The sequence below is a fragment of the Lissotriton vulgaris genome, chromosome 8 (genome assembly GCF_964263255.1).
Source record: "Lissotriton vulgaris chromosome 8, aLisVul1.2, whole genome shotgun sequence".
Lineage (NCBI taxonomy): Eukaryota > Metazoa > Chordata > Amphibia > Caudata > Salamandridae > Lissotriton > Lissotriton vulgaris.
Window position 1 is genome coordinate 1,167,860,356 of NC_141696.1, and position 21,218 is coordinate 1,167,881,573.

The window sequence follows — 21,218 nt, forward strand, 5'->3', positions numbered from 1 at the left end:
TCTAGTTGATTCTGCTACTCACTCTGCCAGCCACATTCTTGCCTTGTGGTTTGTAAATGGACTTACAGATTCTATGAGTGTCTTTTTCCCCCTTCAATGTTTTAAACATCTGGTTATACTTCATATAGAGATGCCCAAATGCACTGCTGTGAAGGTGGCAGATAAGTACATTTGTCAGATTTGTAATCGCCTATTCCATCAGCAATTCACAAAGCCTTGCAATCTCTTCAGAGTGACGGCCCTCCTATGTGTTTCCATGCGTTTTTATTATTGTATTGGCAACACTTGATGTGGAAGCCCCATATGCATTCAGAATAAATGGTTGAATGCAGAAATCCTCGATGAGAAAGGTCAATTGTGTAGGGCTTCATTTGCTAGGTCACTACTACGCGAATGGCAGTACAACATATTAATCAGAAGAGTTTCACGGTATGGCCGCAGGCTGGATGCTTTGTCAGGTATGATTTGGTGTTTTTTTTATTCCTTATGATATATATCTTATTAGACTTGAGTGTTGATTTAAGCTTCCCTAGTTCGAAAGATGCTATAGTTACCAAGCAGGCATATGTTGTCATGTTTGCATTTTGCGCCAGACCTGGCTTTTCACCAAACAGTATTTTACATGCAAGGATTTTTTTAACAAAATTAGCAGTTTTAAAATTCTGAACTACTAGTCGCAGACTGCAAATAAGTATTATTAGAGAATAAAATCATGACAGGCTTATATTGTCACATTAAAAATGTGTACCTTAGTATCTACTAAGGAGAAGGAGAAGTAATAAAATCAATCCTCGCCAAAATGCAAAGCTGATTCACTGTTGAAGAAAATGGAATAAGTTTTAAAAATACCATATTCCAGAGTGATTGTTTGGCATAGGTACCTTGAATTTACAAAGTACAGCCACGCTGCTCTGCCCTCGCTTGTGAGATGTATTGTTTACAATAAAGGGCCTTACGCCCGCCCATTGCTTCCCATTTGTTGTCTTCAGTGTCGCTCTTCTTTGCTGTCTCCTAATTGGCAAGAGCAGACCAAGCAACTCTTCTGTTCCTTTTTGTCGGGCACGGACCAACCGCAGATTGATTCAACTTAATTAGTTCCCGTCCGTTGCTCGTGCTAGGATTCAGGCACTGTTTCTTCTTTCTCCTCCTACCCATTCCTTCCCTGGTTGCTGTCCCCATCTGTTACTCCCTACCCCACACCTCCCTTGTACTTCTTTTCCCCTCTTGTTGTTGCTGCTCCTACCCTCCTCCCAAGCACCTCCCTCGTGTTGTTTCTCCCACCAGCTTGTTTCTGTTTTTAACATATTGCACAGTAGTGCTGGCTGCTTTGCAAAATGGCTAAAAAGAAAACGCTATGAAGCGGGCTATCCTAGCAGCATCATAGAGCTTTTTTTTTCTTGACTTCAAGCAATGTTGCACAGCAGCTGGTGCTGCTGTGCCACATGTCTAGAAACTATTGGCAAAACCTATAAGTCTTGCATAGGTGAAACCTATTGGCTTTGCCAATGTTTTTTTTGTTTTTTTTTAGAACATAGCCACTGAATCTTGCCGCTTACTGCTGGGCATGCTGCTGCTTGTCTATCAGTGCGAGGTAGGGGTGTAAAATACTCTCCTGGGCTTGGAAAGACAGGTTGATGCCGAAAGAGTTATTTTAGGGAGGCGGAAACATTGAGAACTTGCGAAGAAGAAGTTGCACTGACGGTTGAACACAGGCTCTTAGAGCTGGAACAAGTAAAAATTTAATTTTTCCTGCCTCTGGCGCATTGATAATTTGTTTGAGCAGTCACACACATTTTTCTTTCTCATCTTATGGTGGAAGAAGGCCACCCACGGGGAGCTGTCATGAATTTTAGGCCGCTGTGATATAACTAATTGCTTGTGGAAACTATTACTAGATAGTAGTGCTCCACATTTTCTAATATACATGGACGTTCTGACATCAGAACTCATCTGTAATGAGAACACAAATGACGGGAGGTTATTAAGAAATCATTAACTCTTTTATATAATACACTACAGAAAATGTTTGTGAGCAGGGTTGACGGCCATACAAAGGAAAAGAGCCATTGTAAACACATACACCCTTATTGATGGGGAAATAAAGGAAATCAGAAACACTTATATTTTGGTACATATGTTATGGCAGAAGAGGAACTGCAGAAATATTGAGATTTACGAATGTCACCAGGAGGAACATGGGAAGATAAACCTATGTATTTGTTACCCATTTATTATCCTCAGAATGACGCAAGGCTGAGGTGGCCTTGCCATGTTTTGAACTCCTATCTCTGTACATCTAAGTGGCGCACACTGAACTCGCTGAGCCACCCTCAAAGGTTTAAGGCTAATCAGGGAGTCAGCTCGGGCGAGGACCAGGGAGTCAGCTCGGGCGAGGACCAGGGAGTCAGCTCGGGCGAGGACCAGGGAGTCAGCTCGGGCGAGGACCAGGGAGTCAGCTCGGGCGAGGACCAGGGAGTCAGCTCGGGCGAAGCCCAGGGAGTCCGCTCGGGCGAAGCCCAGGGAGTCAGCTCGGGCAATGATCTCAGAGTTGACTTTTTGCCATATAAAAAGGTTGATGTCATCACATAGGACATTTCTGTATTACTCAAATTCATAGAGAAAATATAGGTTCAGACATTTAGCAATGACTTTGCCCTTTATTGGGTTATTGAAACAATCTCATCTGCTACCATGCTAGAAAAGTTGGACAGTTCCACTAACAGACTGTTGGGTCCAGAATTAATTCATAGTTACATACAAGAGATGTGACTAACAAATATCTGTAAACACATTTTGGCGAAAAAAATCGTCACATTAAAAAAAATCTTCACTCTTTCAGTGGCAACAGGTTCACAGCACCTTTTAATGAGAATGTAATCAGCCCCATACACCCCACATACATAGAGCAGGTTTATATGAAAGAAAACCTCCAACTTTTTTTGGTTCAGAGTTGAAAAGGGAAGCACTCTGGACTTCTTCATTGGAATTATTACCAGGAGTAACTAAGATAAAACAAATTGGAATGTATAAAATGCAAGACACCCATTCTTCTTCAACCAAAGTATTTTAAACAATAATGAGTTGACCACTAAGCCCAGTTGAATGGCTTCAATGCAAGCCTGTCTTGATAGGCATTTTATGATCCATAAAGAATTTATGATGCGTAAAATTGGGGGGTGGGGGGGGGGGGAGGAAACCATAACACACTGAACGGATATCATCTATGATTTAAGTACTAATCCATCAATTGCCTCTAAGTCATGCTTATCAAAAGAACATCATACCGTGAAGCTGTTGTTGACATTTTTTGTGCTTGATTCTGCTACACTGGCATCTGACAGATCCACTTCATCAAAAATTAGAGACTGTAAATGGAAGAGAACAAACGTATTACAAACCAGAACTATATGTTCACAGAAAAACACTCACACAGTAGTGTTATTCACACAAGCTCTACGTGTAGCATTAAAGAATTAAAGATGGTCAACTAGGGAATTTAACCCAAATTACACAACCTGTCCAAAGTTCTTAATCTTGTTTTCAAATATTACTCAATCAACAAGTGAAAACATCACAAAATGTGTGAGAGGGAGTAGTAAATGGAAAGAAGGAGAAGAGCAAGCGGGAAGTAAGAAAGTTAGTGTGCAGAGGGCTCAAACCAATGAAGACTGAGCAAAACATGGCATGGGGAAATTACATTGTTCTGCATCAAAGCATTCAAATATCGAAGGCTCCAGTTGGATTACATCCAACGTTTTGTCTTTACTAAGGCAAGAGTACTGGGCTGGTCACAAAGTAATTTTAGCTAGGGGTTTTGGAACCCCATCCATTGGCATGTTGGCTAGTCACCGCTTTGGCTAACTCCACTTCGAGTGCTGGCGCATCAAGGAGGCGTGGCTTTAAATCAGGTGAAAGGGAGAGACGGGGTGTTTCAGGCAGTCGGAGAAGAGATGTGCAGTGACAATTCTTCAGCATGGAGACTTCCCACTCAGGCACTGTATCCCCCAAACTGCAGGTACAACAGCAATCCAAATCACAAGCATTAGAGAACATGGCTGATGGTGGGAAAAGGTTGAGAGAGATTTCAAGGGCAGTGTCTTCCTCTGCAAAGAATAACCATGGGGCAGTGCAACTGTGGGGGAGCTCCCGAATAAAAGATATGACAGTGCTGTAAATGAAATGAAAAAGGCCGGAGGACTCGAAAAGGGACTTGGACAATAAGTCTATCACCCAGCTAGTATTTGAGCAACTCACTGAGTTTTCTTTTATTGCATCCACACATTTCACACAATTAATACAAACATCTAAACTAACCCAGACCTATTAGCTTTGCTAATGCTTGTAAGCTGTATCAGATAAATGAGTACCAATTATTTTGTTTTGAATAATTAGAAATGAAAATGCGAGACTGTGCTTTAAACATTCTTAAGATCTGTTAAAGGGGTAGTCCTCTTCAGAGTTTCTTAGTCACTCTGTTCTTCCCTTCTCAGCACTTTCTTCCACAGTTTCTCAGGGTCAGACATTTTCACATTTTGTCACCCCACATCCTTCTGAAATCGCTCACCTGCACATCTCATACACCATCCTTCTCCTATTCATCACAATTTTTCACTATTCTTCTGCGCTTGCTTCCTTTCATCTCCTCCATATCAGCATTCTCTCTGCCATACACTACAGAATACAACCACATTGTAGAGGCAGTCCCTTCCTATGGGCTTTAAGTGCCCTCGTTCTGCATGGTTGCCCCCACTTTTTGCTGAATTGCTGATGTACTTTGACTGAGTGTGCCCTGGGCTCCTGCTAATCAGGTACCCAGGGCCTATGTTCATTCCCTAAAACTGCATTGAAGCATAAACCCAATTGGCATCTCTGGCCACAGGTCAGCACCTAGTAAATTGTACCACAGGTACCCGGGGCATTGTGACCAGAGAAGGCCTCTAAGGGCTGCAGCACTTATTGTGCCACCCTTAGAGGTCCTGTGCCCTGACACACACACTGCCTTTGCAGGCTGCGTGTCTTGGTGCAGAACAAAGTGAAGAGTCGACAGTGCACCCATCTCTGGGTGCCATGCCTACAACCCATTGCCCTGGCATTAGTCAGTCACCCCTCTAGCTGGGTGCACTTTACCAGTGGTGAGGGTACAGGTGCATGAGCCATGTACCCCTACAGTGTCTAAGTCCATTCTTAGACATTGTAAGTGCAGTGCTGCCATTAAGAGTATATGGTGCTGGGAGTTTATCATTACATTAAACCCACACTGATGTCAGTGTGGGATTTAATGAAAAATGCACACAGAGGGTATCTTAGAGATGCCCCCTGAAAACTAACCTACCACTAGTGTCTAAGCTGAGTGGCTGCTGTTAGCTGTCGCCATCAGACAGGTTTCTGGACCCCCGGGTCGAGAGCCTGTTGCTCTTTAGGGCATGAAACAATGCACATCCATAGACGAGGTGCCAAGCCTCCTCCCACAGGATGGGCAGGGTTGACAAAGGGGAAGCTTCAAAGGCTTGTCGCCTTTGTGAATTTCCCCAGGCCACTTGCTACTCTCAGCAACTGGTCTCCACCCGTCTGACCCCCACTTTGGGTGGGAAAAATAAGTGAGAAAGAGAGTTGTGCCCACCTCTGCCAACTCCACCCCTCAGGTGGGGATGCAAGATGAAGTACAACTCTCAGTCCACGCCATCTTGAAGATGGGGGGACTCAGCCAACCAGGGACAGGCTCATGCCTCCCTCCCACTGGTCCTTGCCTTTTACCTAACACCCCTATGTTCGACCTGACAGCCCTTTGGGTGGTCCCTCCTAAAAAAATGTTTACCCCCTTTTCTGCCTTCTCATTCTTTTTTCTTTTTGTCCACTACATTTTTTTTTTGGTGTTGTCCATAGGTCTCTGGGCGCTCCATGATGATTAATTAATCATGAAGCGCAGGTGCTCCTCTAAAATGGAGAGAGAGTAGGGAAACACAAAATGGTGGTCTGTCCAAATCACCTCATAGCCTGGGGCCATAGGGTTTGCAGTGAGGGGTTCTAGAACCTTCTGGACCACTCCGGACTCCCTTGGCCTAAGCTATATAAGGTGGACTGTTGGGTGGCCATTTTGTCTTGTTGTGGAGAGTCTAGTCAGGAACTTAGGCTTCTGAGTAGGGAGGTTAGTGCACTGAGGGGGAGGGTCTGACTGTCTCTAGGGGCTGCTTCCTCTCTCCGTTGACACTACCCCCTGCGCGTTGATCTAGCCCTGCTACCAACAGCTTGGTGAGACCGCATCACCCCCCTTTTTGTGCCCCTCGTGAGAGGAAATCTGGATTGGATTGAGGGGGGAGTGCTATAACCTCCTGTAGGGGACTGAGTCTCCTGCCAATAAATCCTCACCCTTGCTGTGCTGCCGCCTAGAGCCCTTATTGCCAGACTCTTTGCTGCCCTGATAAAATGCCCCGGAACCTGCCCCTCCGGTGCGGGTCTCAAGGCACTGCCGCAGACTCCAGCTTGACCGGCGACCCCAGCGTGAGTTTTACCTAACTGCTGCAGGCCTACCTGGAGCCTCTGCCGCGGGGTCGCTTTTTCCTGAGAGCCAAGGCTGGTGGTGCTTGTGTCCCCGGTTCGGCGTGTGGGAGAGGAGTGCCTCGGCAGCCGCCGGAGCGCCGGGCCCCCTCTGAGGTGACTTGAGGGGCCGGCATAAGAGAGAAGTGCCGTTTCTGCCGAGGGGAAGTCCGGAGTGAGGCCGAGTGAAGTCCACCCCAGCGCTGACAGGAAAGAGCGCCGGAGGGTAAGGGACGGACTTGCAGGAGGCCAACCCGGAGGAGGTTCCTCCCTGGAAAGCTGGAGGGAGGGAGGGACGCGAGGGCTTGAGAACGTCAAACGGTGACAGCTGAGTTTCTCTAGGTGTGAGGTGTGCCCAGAAACTACAGGCCCTCCTCTGCTGAACAAGGGGTCGGAGGAGGAGGCCTCATACCTCATATTACCTGCGACGCCTGGTACAAATTCAATGCAGATACAATTTATTGTGTTGGCCTGTATTTACCATTCGAGGCATTCTGTTGCTTGTTTCCCTTTCAGAGTACAAATGCTATAGAGTTGCCACAAGAACTTACTTTCTCTCAGTTGTGAATTGAAAGGGACCATTAACGGGAAGGTTTCTTTACATCTACCGGCCTTCTTAAGCTATGATTAAATAAGGGATGCTTATGAACTGTAAGCTTATGCTATGACATGTGTTTATGAAATGCAGGTGTTCCAGGGGTAATGCCTAAAATGTTGATTTATTAAATAGTGTGCAACTGAAAAACTAATTGAAAGAAAAGATAACGTTTTTCTACTTTTGTAAAAAACGGTGTGGTGTCCTTTTTGAGTGGAAGTACCCTGTGCTACTGTATTGAGTGTGACGCAAGTGCAACAAGTTGCCTCAGAGATAGGCCTTACCACTTGAGCCAGGCTACCCTAGGTGGACCGGAAAACCAGAGTCCAACACCCTACATCTAATATTTAGGGGCACCCCTGAATCTTGCTTCCTCAGATAAGAAGAAACTACAAGAAGAAAACGACGAAGGACCGAACAGCCGTGCAGCAGCTAACAATAGGAAGACGCCCACTGACTTGGCCCCAGCCCTACCGGCCTGTCTCCTCCTAGAACCTACTCCAGCGAAATCCCAGTGTGTCCTGCAGCCAGCAACCTCGAAAACCCCAGAGGACCTGCCTGCCTTCAACTACAAAGACCTTGTCTTCCATGAACACCGGATTTGTGCATCTACAACCTCTGGCCTTGCCCGGAAACTGCGAATCTGCACTACTCAGCACCTGCTGTCCATGACCCAAGCTCGAGTGGGCAAAGACCACGAGAAGGTAACCCCGGCGATCCTGACATGAGATCCGGTGACCCCTGACCTGCCTCAAGCCTCCAGCCGACGCCTGCAGTCTAAATCCAGAAGGCCCCCCTAACCGCCACCAGGAGCTGGTAAGAAGATCCGACCCCAAAGGGCACCCCTGCACCCAATGCCTCACAGCCTTGTGTGCCCAAACCGACTGTGCCTAATGAACCCCTAACTTCCCAACGTACCTCTCAAAGTGGTGGTCGCACCCAGAAGATATTAGTCCCCAAGCCTGCAGTGCCTTTACAAACCAGAGGTTCTCCATTGAAAACAACAGGGCGTCCAACGTCGAAACAGCAATCTGCACCCGGCCGCCCAAGTGCCGCTGAGGGTGCACCTTTGGTGCTACTTTGTTTCCCCATTTGCCCTGAGCTAAAGTCGAGGAGCTTTGCTCCCACAACCAAGTGGCCTGCTAGTCAGCAATAGAACAGAGCCACCCAATAATTCCCCCGGGACTGGGTATCATAAACAATAGAAGCAAAATGTCCAGGAAGGAATCATTTAAATATAAATTCAGAGTTATATGTGTCACAAAAGCGAACTCTTAGTCATAGTAACCCTAGGGATTGAATGATAATACTAGAATTGTATCAAAAATATACATTTATTTTGATTTTCAATATATGAGTATCTTTTCTCAAAAGTAAAAAGTCTGGCAACTGAAATACTACCAAAATAATCACGCTAGGTACAATGGTAGTACAAAAAACACTTTTCGCATATAATGTGGACAAATTATACAACCATATACAAGTGAATTAATACAATAAGATTCACAAATTATATTCAAATAAATCCGAAGGTTTTTTGTAAAAAAGGCGTAGTGCATCGACGTTTCGGTCCTCGTTGGTCTAGCCGATCCTTAGGACCATCTTCAGGACAGAAAAATTGCACAGGAATATCAGTAACTCGTCCTCAAAAGGTACTACTCACGTACAGAACAAGCCAGACTGGTCATGTATCAGAAAGCCACCTTACAACTTGAGCGGCATAGAAACCGGCAGTACTCGGTCCCCGGAACCCGACAGAATGTCTGGGAATCGATCGTCGACGCACTACGCCTTTTTTGCAAAAAACCTTCGGATTTATTTGAATATAATTTGTGAATCTTACTGTATTAATTCACTTGTATGTGGTTGTATAATTTGTCCACATTATATGCGAAAGGTGTTTTTTGTACTACCATTGTACCTAGCGTGATTATTTTGGCAGTATTTCAGTTGCCAGACTTTTTACTTTTGAGAAAAGCTACTCATATATTGAAATTCAAAATAAATGTATATTTTTGATACAATTCTAGTATTATCATTCAATCCCTAGGGTTACTATGACTAAGTGTTCGCTTTTGTGACACATATTGCAAATGCTACTTACCAGTATGCATCTGTTCTTGGCATGTAGGGCTGCTGACATTCATATCTGTGCATAGATCGCCACCTAGTGTTGGGTCCGGATGATTGCACATTGTTGTCCTGGAAGAGTCTTCGAAGTATCACGAGATAGGTGGCTCCTCCCCTGGACTACAGTGCGCATGGGCATCGCCTCCATCCCCAGATTGTTTTTAGCCATTGGCAGAGATGAAGTGAAGAATGTGAGTGATGACCATGCTATGAGCATATGTATGTAAATGAATGAATTCTGCAGCTGCTACAGGCGAGGAGGGTGGGCGATATGAATGTCAGCAGCCCTACATGCCAAGAACAGATGCATACTGGTAAGTAGCATTTGCAGTTCGAGGCATGTGGGCTACTGAATTCATATCTGTGCATAGAATACATAGCAGTCCCTCCATTAACGGCGGCCGCCCGTGCCAGCTGCAGCAGTCTGAAAAAGCGTTTTTAGAACAGCCTGACCAACAGCTGCCTGTTGTTTGGAATGTTTAGTGAAAGTATGTGTGGTAGACCATGTGGCTGCTCTACAGATATCCTCTAAGGGAATGTTACCTAGGAAAGCCATAGAGGCCCCCAACTTCCTGGTGGAGTGGGCCCTCGGTGGGATAGTGAGAGTGCGCTTAGCTTTAGCGTAACAGATCTGAATGCACTTCACTATCCACCTAGCAATCCCTGCTTTAGAGATAGCGTTTCCCTTGTGGTGAGTGGCAAAAGCAACAAAAAGCTGCTTGGTTTTGCGAAAATCTTTCGTCCTGTCTACATAGTACATCAAGGCCCTCTTAACATCAAGGGTGTGGAGCATGCGCTCCGCCAGCGTCTCTGGGTTTTGGAAAAACACCGGCAATTCGATAGTCTGGTTTAAGTGGAATTGGGATACCACTTTGGGTAAGAATTTAGGGTTAGTGCGGAGCACCACCCTGTTAGCATGTACCTGGAAGAAAGGTTCTTGGATGGTGAGCGCCTGCAGCTCGCTAACCCTCCGCAGCGAAGTAATTGCTACTAAGAACGCAACCTTCCAAGTCAGAAACTGAAGCTCACAAGAGTGCAGTGGCTCAAAGGGAGGACCCATCAGCCTTGTAAGAACCATATTGAGGTTCCATTCCGGAGCTGGTGGGGTCCTTGGTGGAATGACCCTTTTGAGTCCTTCCAGAAAGGCCTTGATAGCAGGGACCCTGAAGAGTGACAGGTGCTGTCTATTCTGGAGGTATGCTGCCATAGCAGACAGGTGAATGCGGATGGAAGAGTATGCCAGATTGCATTGATACAGGTGGAAAGATAACAAATGATGTTTTGAATGGAAGCATCTAGCGGGTCAATATTGTGGTTAGTACAGTAGATGACAAACCTCTTCCATTTAGCCGCATAACAAGCTCTGGTAGTGGGCTTCCTTGCCTCCCGAATGATGTTCATACAATCGGGGGGAAGATTGAGGTAGCCAAACTCTAGGACTTCAGGAGCCAGATCGCCAGGTTGAGCTGTTGCGGATCTGGGTGCTGAATGTCGCCATGGCTCTGCGTCAGAAGGCTGGGAGTGAGATGGAGCCTTTGATGCGGTACCACGGACAGTTCTAGAAACGTGGTGTACCATGGTTGGCGAGCCCACGTCGGAGCAACCAGGATGAGAGTCATCGAGTGCTGCCTGAGCTTGCGTGCCACCAGCGGTATCAGAGGTGCTGGGGGAAAAGCGTACGCAAATCTGCCTGACCAGTTCATCCACATCGCATTGCCTTGTGATTGGGGGTGTGGGAATCTGGCGGCGAAGCTTTGGCATTTTGCGTTCTCCTTTGTGGCGAACAGATCTATCTCTGGATGACCCCACCTTTGGAAGTACGGTTGGAGTACTGATGGACGTATCTCCCACTCGTGCATCTGATGGCTGTGCCTGCTGAGCAGATCCGCCATTTGATTGTCCTTGCCCGGGAGATGCTCTGCCATGAGGAAGATGTTCCTCTGAATGGCCCACTTCCACATGCTCTGAGCCAGATGAGACAGCTGTGGAGAGTGTGTGCCTCCCTGCTTCTGAATGTAGTACATGGCCGTCATGTTGTCCGTCCGGATCAACACGACTTTGTTGCACAGATGTACTTTGAACGCCTTCAAGGCCATGAAGATTGCCATCAGTTCCAACACATTGATGTGCATCTTCCTTTGCTGTAGTGTCCACAGTCCCTGCACAGTGTAATGGAGTACATGCGCTCCCCATCCCTAAAGAGAGGCGTCCGTCGTCAGGATAATCTGTGGGACAGGCTCTTGGAATGGTCGGCCCTTGCAAAGGTTTTGTGGATTCCACCAATGCAGAGAGTTGTATGCCCGACCGCTCACCAACACTAGGTCTGTCAGTTGCCCACGAGCCTGAGTCCACTGACGTGCAAGGCACTCCTGAAGCGGACGCATATGAAGTCTCGCGTGCGGGACAATGGAGATGCAGGAGGCCATCATGCCTATCAACTGCATGAACACCTTCGCTGGAAGCGGGTGCTGGGGTCTGAATCGTTGGATCAGTGCCTGGATACTGGCGATTCTCACTGAATTCGGCTGCGCAGTGGCTGCCAGAGTGTCTATTGTCGCGCCCAGATACTGTCGTACGTGGGCGGGCTGGAGATGGGACTTTGGGTAATTCAGAGAGAATCCCAGATCGTGCAGGAGATGAATGGTGCGTGACACGTGGTCGACGCACTGCTGTTCTGTCCTTGCTTGAATGAGCCAGTCGTCCAAGTAGGGAAAGACGTGGACGTGCTGGCGACGGAGATGCGCTGCCACGATCGCTAGGCACTTGGTAAACACTCTCGGTGCCGCGGTGACCCCGAACGGCAGAACCCTGAACTGGTAATGCTGGTCTAAGATCGTGAATCTGAGATACTTCCTGTGGGAAGGATGCAGGGGGATATGAAAATAGGCATCTTTCAGATCCAGCGTAGCCAGGAAGTCCCCCTGTTGAAGCAGGGGAAGCACCTGCTGCAACGTGAGCATATGGAAGTGCTCCGAGAGGATGTACCAGTTCAGGGGCCTGAGGTCCAGGATCGGCCTGAGGGATCCGTCCTTCTTGGGAATCAGAAAATACAGGGAGTAAACCCCTGTTCCCCGCTCTTGTAATGGAACGAGCTCTATCGCCCCTTTTTGCAGCATGACTAGAACTTCTTGCTGCAACAAGGTCAAGTGCTCGCCTGACATAGGACGGCTCTTTGGGGGTATGTCCGGTGGAATGGACGTAAGCTCTAGACAGTACCCATACTGGATAATAGACCTCACCCACCTGTCCGTGGTGATGGACTTCCACGCCGGCAGGAACTGCTGGAGTCTCCCCCCGACCGGTGTTGTATGGTCGGGGGGCAGTGACAAGACGTCACTGTTTGTTGGTGGCGGCGGACCTGGAGCTATTGTTGCCACGTCCCCTGCCCTTGACATTATTGCCTCTGTAACCACCTCTATTCTTGTTGTTATACGAGGCTTGGGTGTTACTTTTGTAATATTGTGTGGACTGGGATGCCTGTCCCCTTGAGGTGCCTCTGGAGTTTGAGCGGCGAAAGGAACTACCCCGAAACTGCTGACTTTGTAAAGCCCCCATTGACTTGGCAGTTTCTGTATCCTTTTTCATTTTTTCCAGTGTGGCATCCACCTCAGGGCCAAACAGGTGGTCAGGATTCACTGTTTGATTCAGAATTGTAGTTTGGATGTCGGGTTTGAACCCCGAAATTCTAAGCCAGGCATGGCGTCTAAGCAACACGCTGGTATTGATAGCCCTGGAGGCTGTGTCTGCCACATCCAGTGCACATTTGATGGATGCATTCGTAATGAGTTTACCCTCCTGAATCAGCATCTCCCCTGCCTCCTTGTATTGGTCAGGCAAGTGTTGCAGTATGGCCTCTAAGGTGTCATAATGGGCCCTATCATAACGTGCAAGCAAGGCTTGGGTGATAGATATTCTCCAGATATTAGCTGCCTGTGCAGCAATGCGTTTGCCTGAGGCCTCAAAGATCTTGGACTCTTTGTCTGGGGGAGGAGCGTCACCAGTAGTTTGAGAGTTCGCCCTCTTCCGAGCGTTGGAAACAACCAAGGAGTCCAATGGCAAGTGTCCCTTGATATATGTAGGATCCGTGGGCGCTGCCTTATATTTCCTGTCGATGCGAGGGTTGACCACACGCGCTCGGGTCGGCTCCTTGAAAACCTCCGTTGCATGTTTAAGCACCCCCTTAAGCATCGGTAGCATTTTGACTGACTTTTCGGCTACCGAGAAGGTCTCGAATAAGAAGTCCACATCCACGGGGTCCGAGTGCAGCTCGACGTCGTGGTTAGCAGCAGCTCTCTCTATCAGAGCATTGAAGGCCGTCGAGTCCTCAGTCGGGGACGTTTTGGCCGCAAAAAGTTGAGTGTCCTGACCCGACCGCGGGTCCTCCGTGTCGCCTCCGGCGGACCACGGAACGTGCTCCTCCTCCGGATCCGAGTACGCAGGATAGTCGTACTCGGCATCTTCCTCGTCCGCACCGGCTGCGGCGAAATGCGTCGGCGAGTGTCCTAGGGTTTGTGGGGACACAGGTTCCACCAGAGCCGAAGAGTCCTCAGAGCCCCTTTTGTTTTTGAGAGGGATCTTAAAATGTTCCAACGCCGGCTCCGTCGTGATCTTCCTTTTGAGGAGCGACAGTTTTCCGGTGTTGGCGTCGATGGTTACCTCACGACGTTCCTCTTCAGCAAGCGGTTGGAGTCGAAGCTTCGACACCACCAAGGCAGCTTTCGGTGCCAAAACCTCCTTCGAGGGTCCACTCTGCTTCGGCGCGAAGGCCTTCGGCGCCGACTTGGGAGGAAAGGTGAAACGGATAGGCGTTTGCTCCTTCGCCGGCTTAGGCGTGAGCTTTGGCGCCACAGTGCCCGACGCGGGAACCACACTGTCCTTTCGAATCCGCTGGAGGGATTCCGCCACCTTCTTCGTCAAGGCCGGAGAGGGCTTGACCGGCTCGAGCGACTGCTCAGCATCGAGAGCCCGATCACCCGAATACGCCTTCTTCGGGGCCGACGCCCCATGGCTATGCGCGTCGTCGCCCTGACGCTTCTTCGGAGCCGACTTCGGGTCCACAACCCCTTTCGGAGCCGACTTCGGGTCCACAACCCCTTTTGGAGCCGACTTCGGGTCCACAACCCCTTTCGGAACCGACGCAGCCACGTCGGACGCTTTCGCCTTCGGCACCGACCCCGATGGCTTCGGGTCGGCCATCTTGGCGTGGCTCTTCGAGTCGGCCATTTTGGTTTTCTTGGAAGTTGACGCCTCCAGAACCTTCTTCACCAGCGCAACTTTCACTTTCGGTTCCGCATCCGAGGGTGCGTGACCAGTTGGCTTCACTTTCGTTTTCGTCGACGTAAGTGATGGTTCATAAATGTCCGTGACCGGGCCCGGAGGCGGGGACGTAGGACTCATAGTTAGATCTTGGGTAAGGCCCGAAGGCGATCCCTCGACCTGGGCCGTATGAAGGGTAGTAACCCCTGAGTCTGGTTGGGGATGCTCCTCCTCCGAGCTATCACCCATCGTGGCAAAAGCCTGATCGTCGTCCCCTACCTCGTCGGTGACTTCGTCAAAGTTCTCCGCATCCTCGTCGTAGGGTTCCCCCTCGGATGCGGGATTAGAGTCCGAACCTTGCACGTCGTCTTCTCCCTCGACAGATTCCTGGAAAATGTCATCTGGTGGGGGCGCCGTAGCCGATAATTTAGCCTGGAGCCTATTGGCCCGACGAATCTTTAAAGTCTTCTTGCTCCGGAACTTCGAACACGCCATGCAGGTGTCTTCGCGGTGATCCGGGGACAAGCAGGTATTGCACACAGGGTGCACGTCGAGGTGTGAATATTTAGAGTTGCACACCGGGCACTTCTTAAACGGAGTTCGCTCCATAGCAAGAGTGTAGTGTAGGCCCGACCGCGCCGAAAGCACGTGGAAGGGCAGCAAGAGATCGGAGCTGAGAGTCTGAAAGAAACCCGTACGTAACTATACCGACGCCCAGCCTAAAGACCTTTTGGTCTCGAGTCGAATTTGAACAACTATCGGTTTCGACAGAGGGAACCGAAACACATCCGAACCCAATGGCGGAAAAAAACAATCTGGGGATGGAGGCGATGCCCATGCGCACTGTAGTCCAGGGGAGGAGCCACCTATCTCGTGATACTTCGAAGACTCTTCCAGGACAACAATGTGCAATCATCCGGACCCAACACTAGGTGGCGATCTATGCACAGATATGAATTCAGCAGCCCACATGCCTCGAACAACTCTGAATTTGTATTTAAATGATTCCTTCCTGGACATTTTGGTTCTACTGCTTGTCAGCAGCCACCAACTGGAGGCCCCTTATTCCCCATTGGATTGCATTGGGCCTCAACACTCTGCACCCGGCCGCCCTAGTGCTGCTCAGGGTGTAACTAGAGTGCATCCTTGACCCTGGGGGACCCCTGAGTCTACCCCCAGACCTCAACTCCCACTACCAAATACTTACCTCAAACCCGATAACACTATTTTCCTCCATAGGATAACATGGACTGTTTTTCTGTGAAAAGTTTCTATGTGTGGAGTTTGAGAAACTGAAGAAATTCTTTAGAAATGCATAATCTAACAAAACAGATGTTACTTACCTGTTTCCCGGAAATGTCCCAGAGCAATATCTAGGGATACTACTCTGTGTAAGCCTAGTAATCTCAAAGGTTACTAACCTGCTATTTTACTAAAAAGCCTATTAAAGTCTATGTACTGCATTTACTAAGTATTCCATTTCTCTGCAGCCATACTCTAATCCAAACCAAAGTGAGTGCATGTATAAGTATCATTCAAACTGTATTTCAATTGCATTACTACTGTAAAGCACTTATTGCCTACCTGTGCCAGGCTTGCTTGGTTCTAGAAAATAAAATAACTAAAATAATATTTTTATACAAAAACAATTGGTCTGAAGTTCAGTCTTTGAGTGTGTGAATTAATTTGCTGACTGAGTGTGTACAACAAATGCTTAACACGTTCCTCCGATACTGCCTTACTGCTCAACCACACTACCACAAATAGAGAGTAAGGTTCCATCTAACTTTACCTCTGCCTACCTTTGGGGTTCCACTGCACTCTGTGCACACTATGCCTCACTTTGGTAGACTATATACAGAGCCAGTTTCCTACACTGTACTTCAACCCAACCACACCCATCCAACGCAGGCGTCACTGGTCAGGTGACCCTGCTAATAAAAGAGGCTGGGTGCACCTGCCTGGGGCCAGTCACTTATGTCCGTGTCACATTACAGTATGTGGGCTTAGGTCCCAAAACACCACATTGGCAACGAGGTGGACTGGACCCTGCCTGCCAAGCATCCCAACCTTTAATCTGCTCACTTGCTCTTGGAGGGGTGTTGGGCATGGTCTGGGAGGAGAGGATGCTAGCACAAGCACTGTAGGCCTACCAGTGAGGAAAGTGCAGTGTGGGAAGCTGGCAGGTAGCATGTGAGGCCTTGTGGTGCTGCTCAGTGGGTGCGGCTCCCGCTGCCTTGTGGAGCCGAGGCAGTTAACCCATTACAGGCAAAAAGAGCACCGCTAGTGGCTACCTACCACCACCATCGGTATGAAAGCAGACTGCCTCCTGCAGTAACCTGGCAGAAACTGACGTGAAGACTAGCACCGCAGCTGAAACAGAAGACTGCCAGGACAGATGAGGGACCCGTCCAGCGGGGTCAAGAGCTGGTGGAAGTTCTCGAGTCTGATTTCTCCCAGGCAGAGGCTTTGTTGTCAAGGTGCTGCGCTTCAGGACACGCATCACTGGGGCACAGCCAGCCCGCAGAAAGCAGTGGCAGATGAGGAGTTTCTGCCAGCCACACCTCCTCCTACACCGTGCTCAGGTGAAGGAAAGCTGCAAGAAGTGGCACGGCGCCATTGGTTAAACCCACAGACAGGAGAATCAGAGGTGAACACCCCACAACACACACAGGTCCAAACCAAAGAACATGGGCCAGTGCACCAGCTGAGAGGGATGCCATCAGAAAAAAAAAATAAAGATGGTGACTTGGAACTAATTGGGGCACTAACAAGCACAGTAAAATAGGAATGCTCCAAGCACCTGCTCAACACTGGCAGAAAGGGAGCCTAGATTGAAACACGTGCAGTCTCTGCCCAGAATCCACCTGCTCTCAGCTTCCACAAGGGGCCTGGCATAGACAAAAGCCGCATTGCCATCAGAACAGCCTTCTAACAGAAGTCATGGCTGGTTGTGTTGCTACCCACACTCGAGATCAATGGTACTGCGCCAAGTAAATGTCTGCCAAGGATAAAAATAAAATGAGCTGGGTGAGTAGGATCAGCATCCGGTTGGCTGAGAAGCACTACACTATGACATGAGGCCGGAAGTGACATGCTGGAACGAGAAGCACTATACTGGAGTGCAGCTAGTGCACCATCAGAGGGCTCACAGACACTGTACGGTGCACGGTATGGATGCGGTGCCATCGAGACACCTGAACACTTAACGGGCTACCACATCCCCCAACACAAAACTGCCCAGAGCCCCATGAGGTGGGCAGCGAGGTGGGGGAGCGCAGAAACTCAAGGGAGTGCTCTGGCTTTGCTTACTCCTGATGAAGGAGTGGAGGTATCACTGAAGACACCCAGATCACGAGCCACCCCACAAAGCAACTGAGTCTCACCCTCCCTCAGCCAGGAACCACTGAGATGCCAAACTGATCAACCAAGCCTGCCCTGGGGACATGACCCCAAGCAGCAGGTGGTTCAGCCAAAGCAAGGCCAGACTGAAAGGAGGATGGGAGCACAGTGCACATGGCACCGTGCAGGCACCAGGCCCCCATTGTCCTGAACACTAAAAGCACACTCTACCACACCTATACTGACCATGACTGAAAGCACACTATACCACAGGCGGCAGGACCCGAGAGCAGAGGACGGCCCGGGACCAGGGTTCGATTCCCGGCGCGGCAGGTTTCTGGACCAGGGTCAGCGGACTCGATAATTCTCTCGCCTCGGTGCCCACTCTGATCAGCGATCACACTCGGCAACTCTGGGCATTAGCTTGCCTCATCTTCACTAACGGCCCCACCAGACCGCCGGGGATGCCTGGTCTCACCCTGGAGATACCCATTAAGGGACCATCTCTCAGGGAAGCCAGGAAGGGTTTCGCAGCGGTCGAAGCGCCTTGGGACCCTCCGGGTAAGTAGTGCGCTATATAAATGCCTATACATTTACATACATACATTTACCTATACTGACCATGACTGAAAGCAGACTATACCACACCTATACTGACCATGACTGAACTCTATGGGGGCAAGGGGCAAGCACTGTGCCATCAAGAGAAGGTGAGCCAGAAACCTGGTTCCCCATTTTTCATGGAGCGGGAACTCCAAGAAGGTCCCTGAGAAGGAAACATGAGACGTGGCTCGATGCCACACTGAACAAGAAAAGAAGAGGACTGGATTAGAGCTTTCCCTGATTGCCACAAATCCTGACTCAAGCACCCCAAGGCCCTGTTGGCCGGTCCAGAAGTCAGTGCACACTAGCACCCAGGGGAAAGAGAAGAGGCTTGAGGAAGTAAAAGTCTAACCGCGGCAGTCAAAAAGTAGTTGCATGCCGCAGCACCAAGAAAAAAGAAAGAACAGTGGTGCGACGAGCAGCTGGTTCACACTGGGAGACCTATCAACCGATCACGACTAGAAAGAGAGGGGATCTGGTGGGACCAGGCCAGAGGTAGTCTCTGTGACTGCTCTTACCAATGACTGGGAGTGCATCTACTGGCACAAGTGAGCCTCTGATGTGAAGCGACAATGACTCAGTGAAAGCCCAGTGGGAGAACCAAAAGAAAGCTGCAAGTAAGACTGGACCGAGTCTCTGCCACCAAGCTTCCCAGTGCAAGCGTCCAAACACAGTCTACAGCTGCCTAGAGAACCAGGTCATGCACACCAGGACATACGGATGCCCTACACAAACAGAAGACAGAGCACAGCAACTCACATAGACGTGAGGCCACGAAAATCATCTGGTCACCATTGCTTCAACTGTCCATGAACCAAGCAAAAATTCATGAAGGCGAATTGTTGACACCTGTTGTACATGTTCACCGCACAATCAACACCAGAGCCTGTTAAGTGCATCACCGCTCCTATCTATTTAGCATCTTACAATCCAAATGGAGTCTGATAACACCGAAACATCAGAGGTCATCATGCACCCATTAGTACCCTAAAGCACCAATCAACCAGCACCTAGCTGCTCACATCAGATACATCCTAATCCTGTCTTCTGTAGAATGCCTTGACCAAGACCCATCTAACCCCTATGGTTGAATGAGTGACTATGCATTGGCTACTCAGTGGTCTTGCAGCGGCACACTCGCAGCGTCAGTAGAGACCACATGCAGACCCGTGGCAACCCATCCAAGGGGCCTCCCAAAGCGAGAGATATCCTTGATGTTGTTCTTTCAGTAATTACTAGTAGGTTGTGGTGCCTGTAGGAAGTTGGCTCTCTATATAGTGCACCAAAATAAGGTGCACTGTGCAGAGTGTCCAGGCAAACCCTAAAGAAATTACAGAGGCACACATTATAGCCAAATGCTCTCTTTTGTGGTAGTGTGAACGAGCAGTTAGGTACATCAGAGGATAGTGGTACTCATTTAACACACACCAAGGCAGTGAGGCCACACTCAAAGAAATCCGACACCAATTTATAAAAAAAACACATACTTTTATATAAATGTTATTACCTTGGAATTGGGAAAGTACTTATCAAACTATGGATGTTCACATTTTTCAAAAATTGATATGGTGCAATTTCTGGATCAGTAATTGCATTCTATGGAGAACAAGCATGCATTTGCAATGCAAAAGGTCTCGCATTAGGAAAGTTTGAGCTATTGGTATTGTAAATGACATTTTGTATTTGTGTTGGTTTTGAAAACAGCTAAATTAATAGCTTTGTCATTTACAATTCCAATAGTTTTAACTTTCTCAAATGTGACACCTATAGCATTTGTAATGCAATATTTGTTATATTTACGTGACTTAGATGTATTGATATTACAAATAACAATGGCTTTTAATTTTTTTAAATAATTAATACTTAAATAAAAGTTATTGTAATTTATAATGGCAATAGCTTAAACTTTTGTAAATAACTTTTGTGAAGATTATGTTCAGTGTATTTTATTGTGACGAAAATCCAAGAACAGAAGTGAAATATTAACAGATTTTTGTGACATTCGTAATAAAGCTTGAAACATTGAGAGAACATATTTGAACCAGTTGTTGTTGAATGGTTGCACAGATTGATGCTGTGGTGGCGCTGAGTGATGTTGTGGTGGCGACAAGTGATGCTGTGGTGTCATGTCCATGTACATGTACAGATTGCTGTGAACAGAACACACAAGGGGAGGAGTATATTTTACTTTGTCATTTTTATTAGCTTACGGCTGATAATGACTTTAGAAATAACATGCACAGTGTCAGCACAGAGTTTCTGCTCTCAATGGGAAAAAGCATGCCTTGCTCCCCACGCGCCTTCTCTCCTCTCCCCAACTATCTGACAGTTCTTAGCAGCAAGGTTGAGAAAAGCAGAACAACAATGTCAGAGAGAGGACACCCGTTTTGTGCAGGAGACATTAAATGGAGGCAGAAAGAAATGGCTGGACCAACAAAGAAAGCTCTGCGGTGTAGAAAGTAGAGAAGGTGAGACTCCTGAATGCGAGTGTATGAGTATGAGGAGGAAGATCAAATAGGGAGTGAGTAAAGTCAGGTGAGTGGGGGTGCTGTGTTTGGAAAGAGCCCTTGCAGTGTGAAGGAGAAATGAAAGTGCGTCTGGCATAGGAGACTTTATTGTGAAGGATATTAGAGTGTGAGACAAAGGGAACAGCAAGGAGAGAGGTGAACAGGGAAGAAGTAGATGAGAGAGAGAACAGAGCAGAGACTTAGAGAGAGAAACTAAACGAGAAGGAGGGAGATAGGCATAAAGCGAGGGA

The 21,218-nt window shown here is 48.2% G+C and overlaps 1 protein-coding gene across 3 annotated transcripts in view; it reads right to left on the reverse strand.

Annotated features, from left to right (window-relative positions):
* Positions 1-21,218, reverse strand: part of DGKH (diacylglycerol kinase eta) — a 749,224-nt gene that overhangs the window by 382,800 nt on the left and 345,206 nt on the right. For all 3 annotated transcript variants that reach the window (XM_086935028.1, XM_086935027.1, XM_086935026.1), the window contains exon 3: positions 3,285-3,365. In XM_086935028.1, coding sequence (XP_086791154.1) covers positions 3,285-3,365 — 81 coding nt within the window. The remainder of the gene's footprint in view (positions 1-3,284; positions 3,366-21,218) is intronic.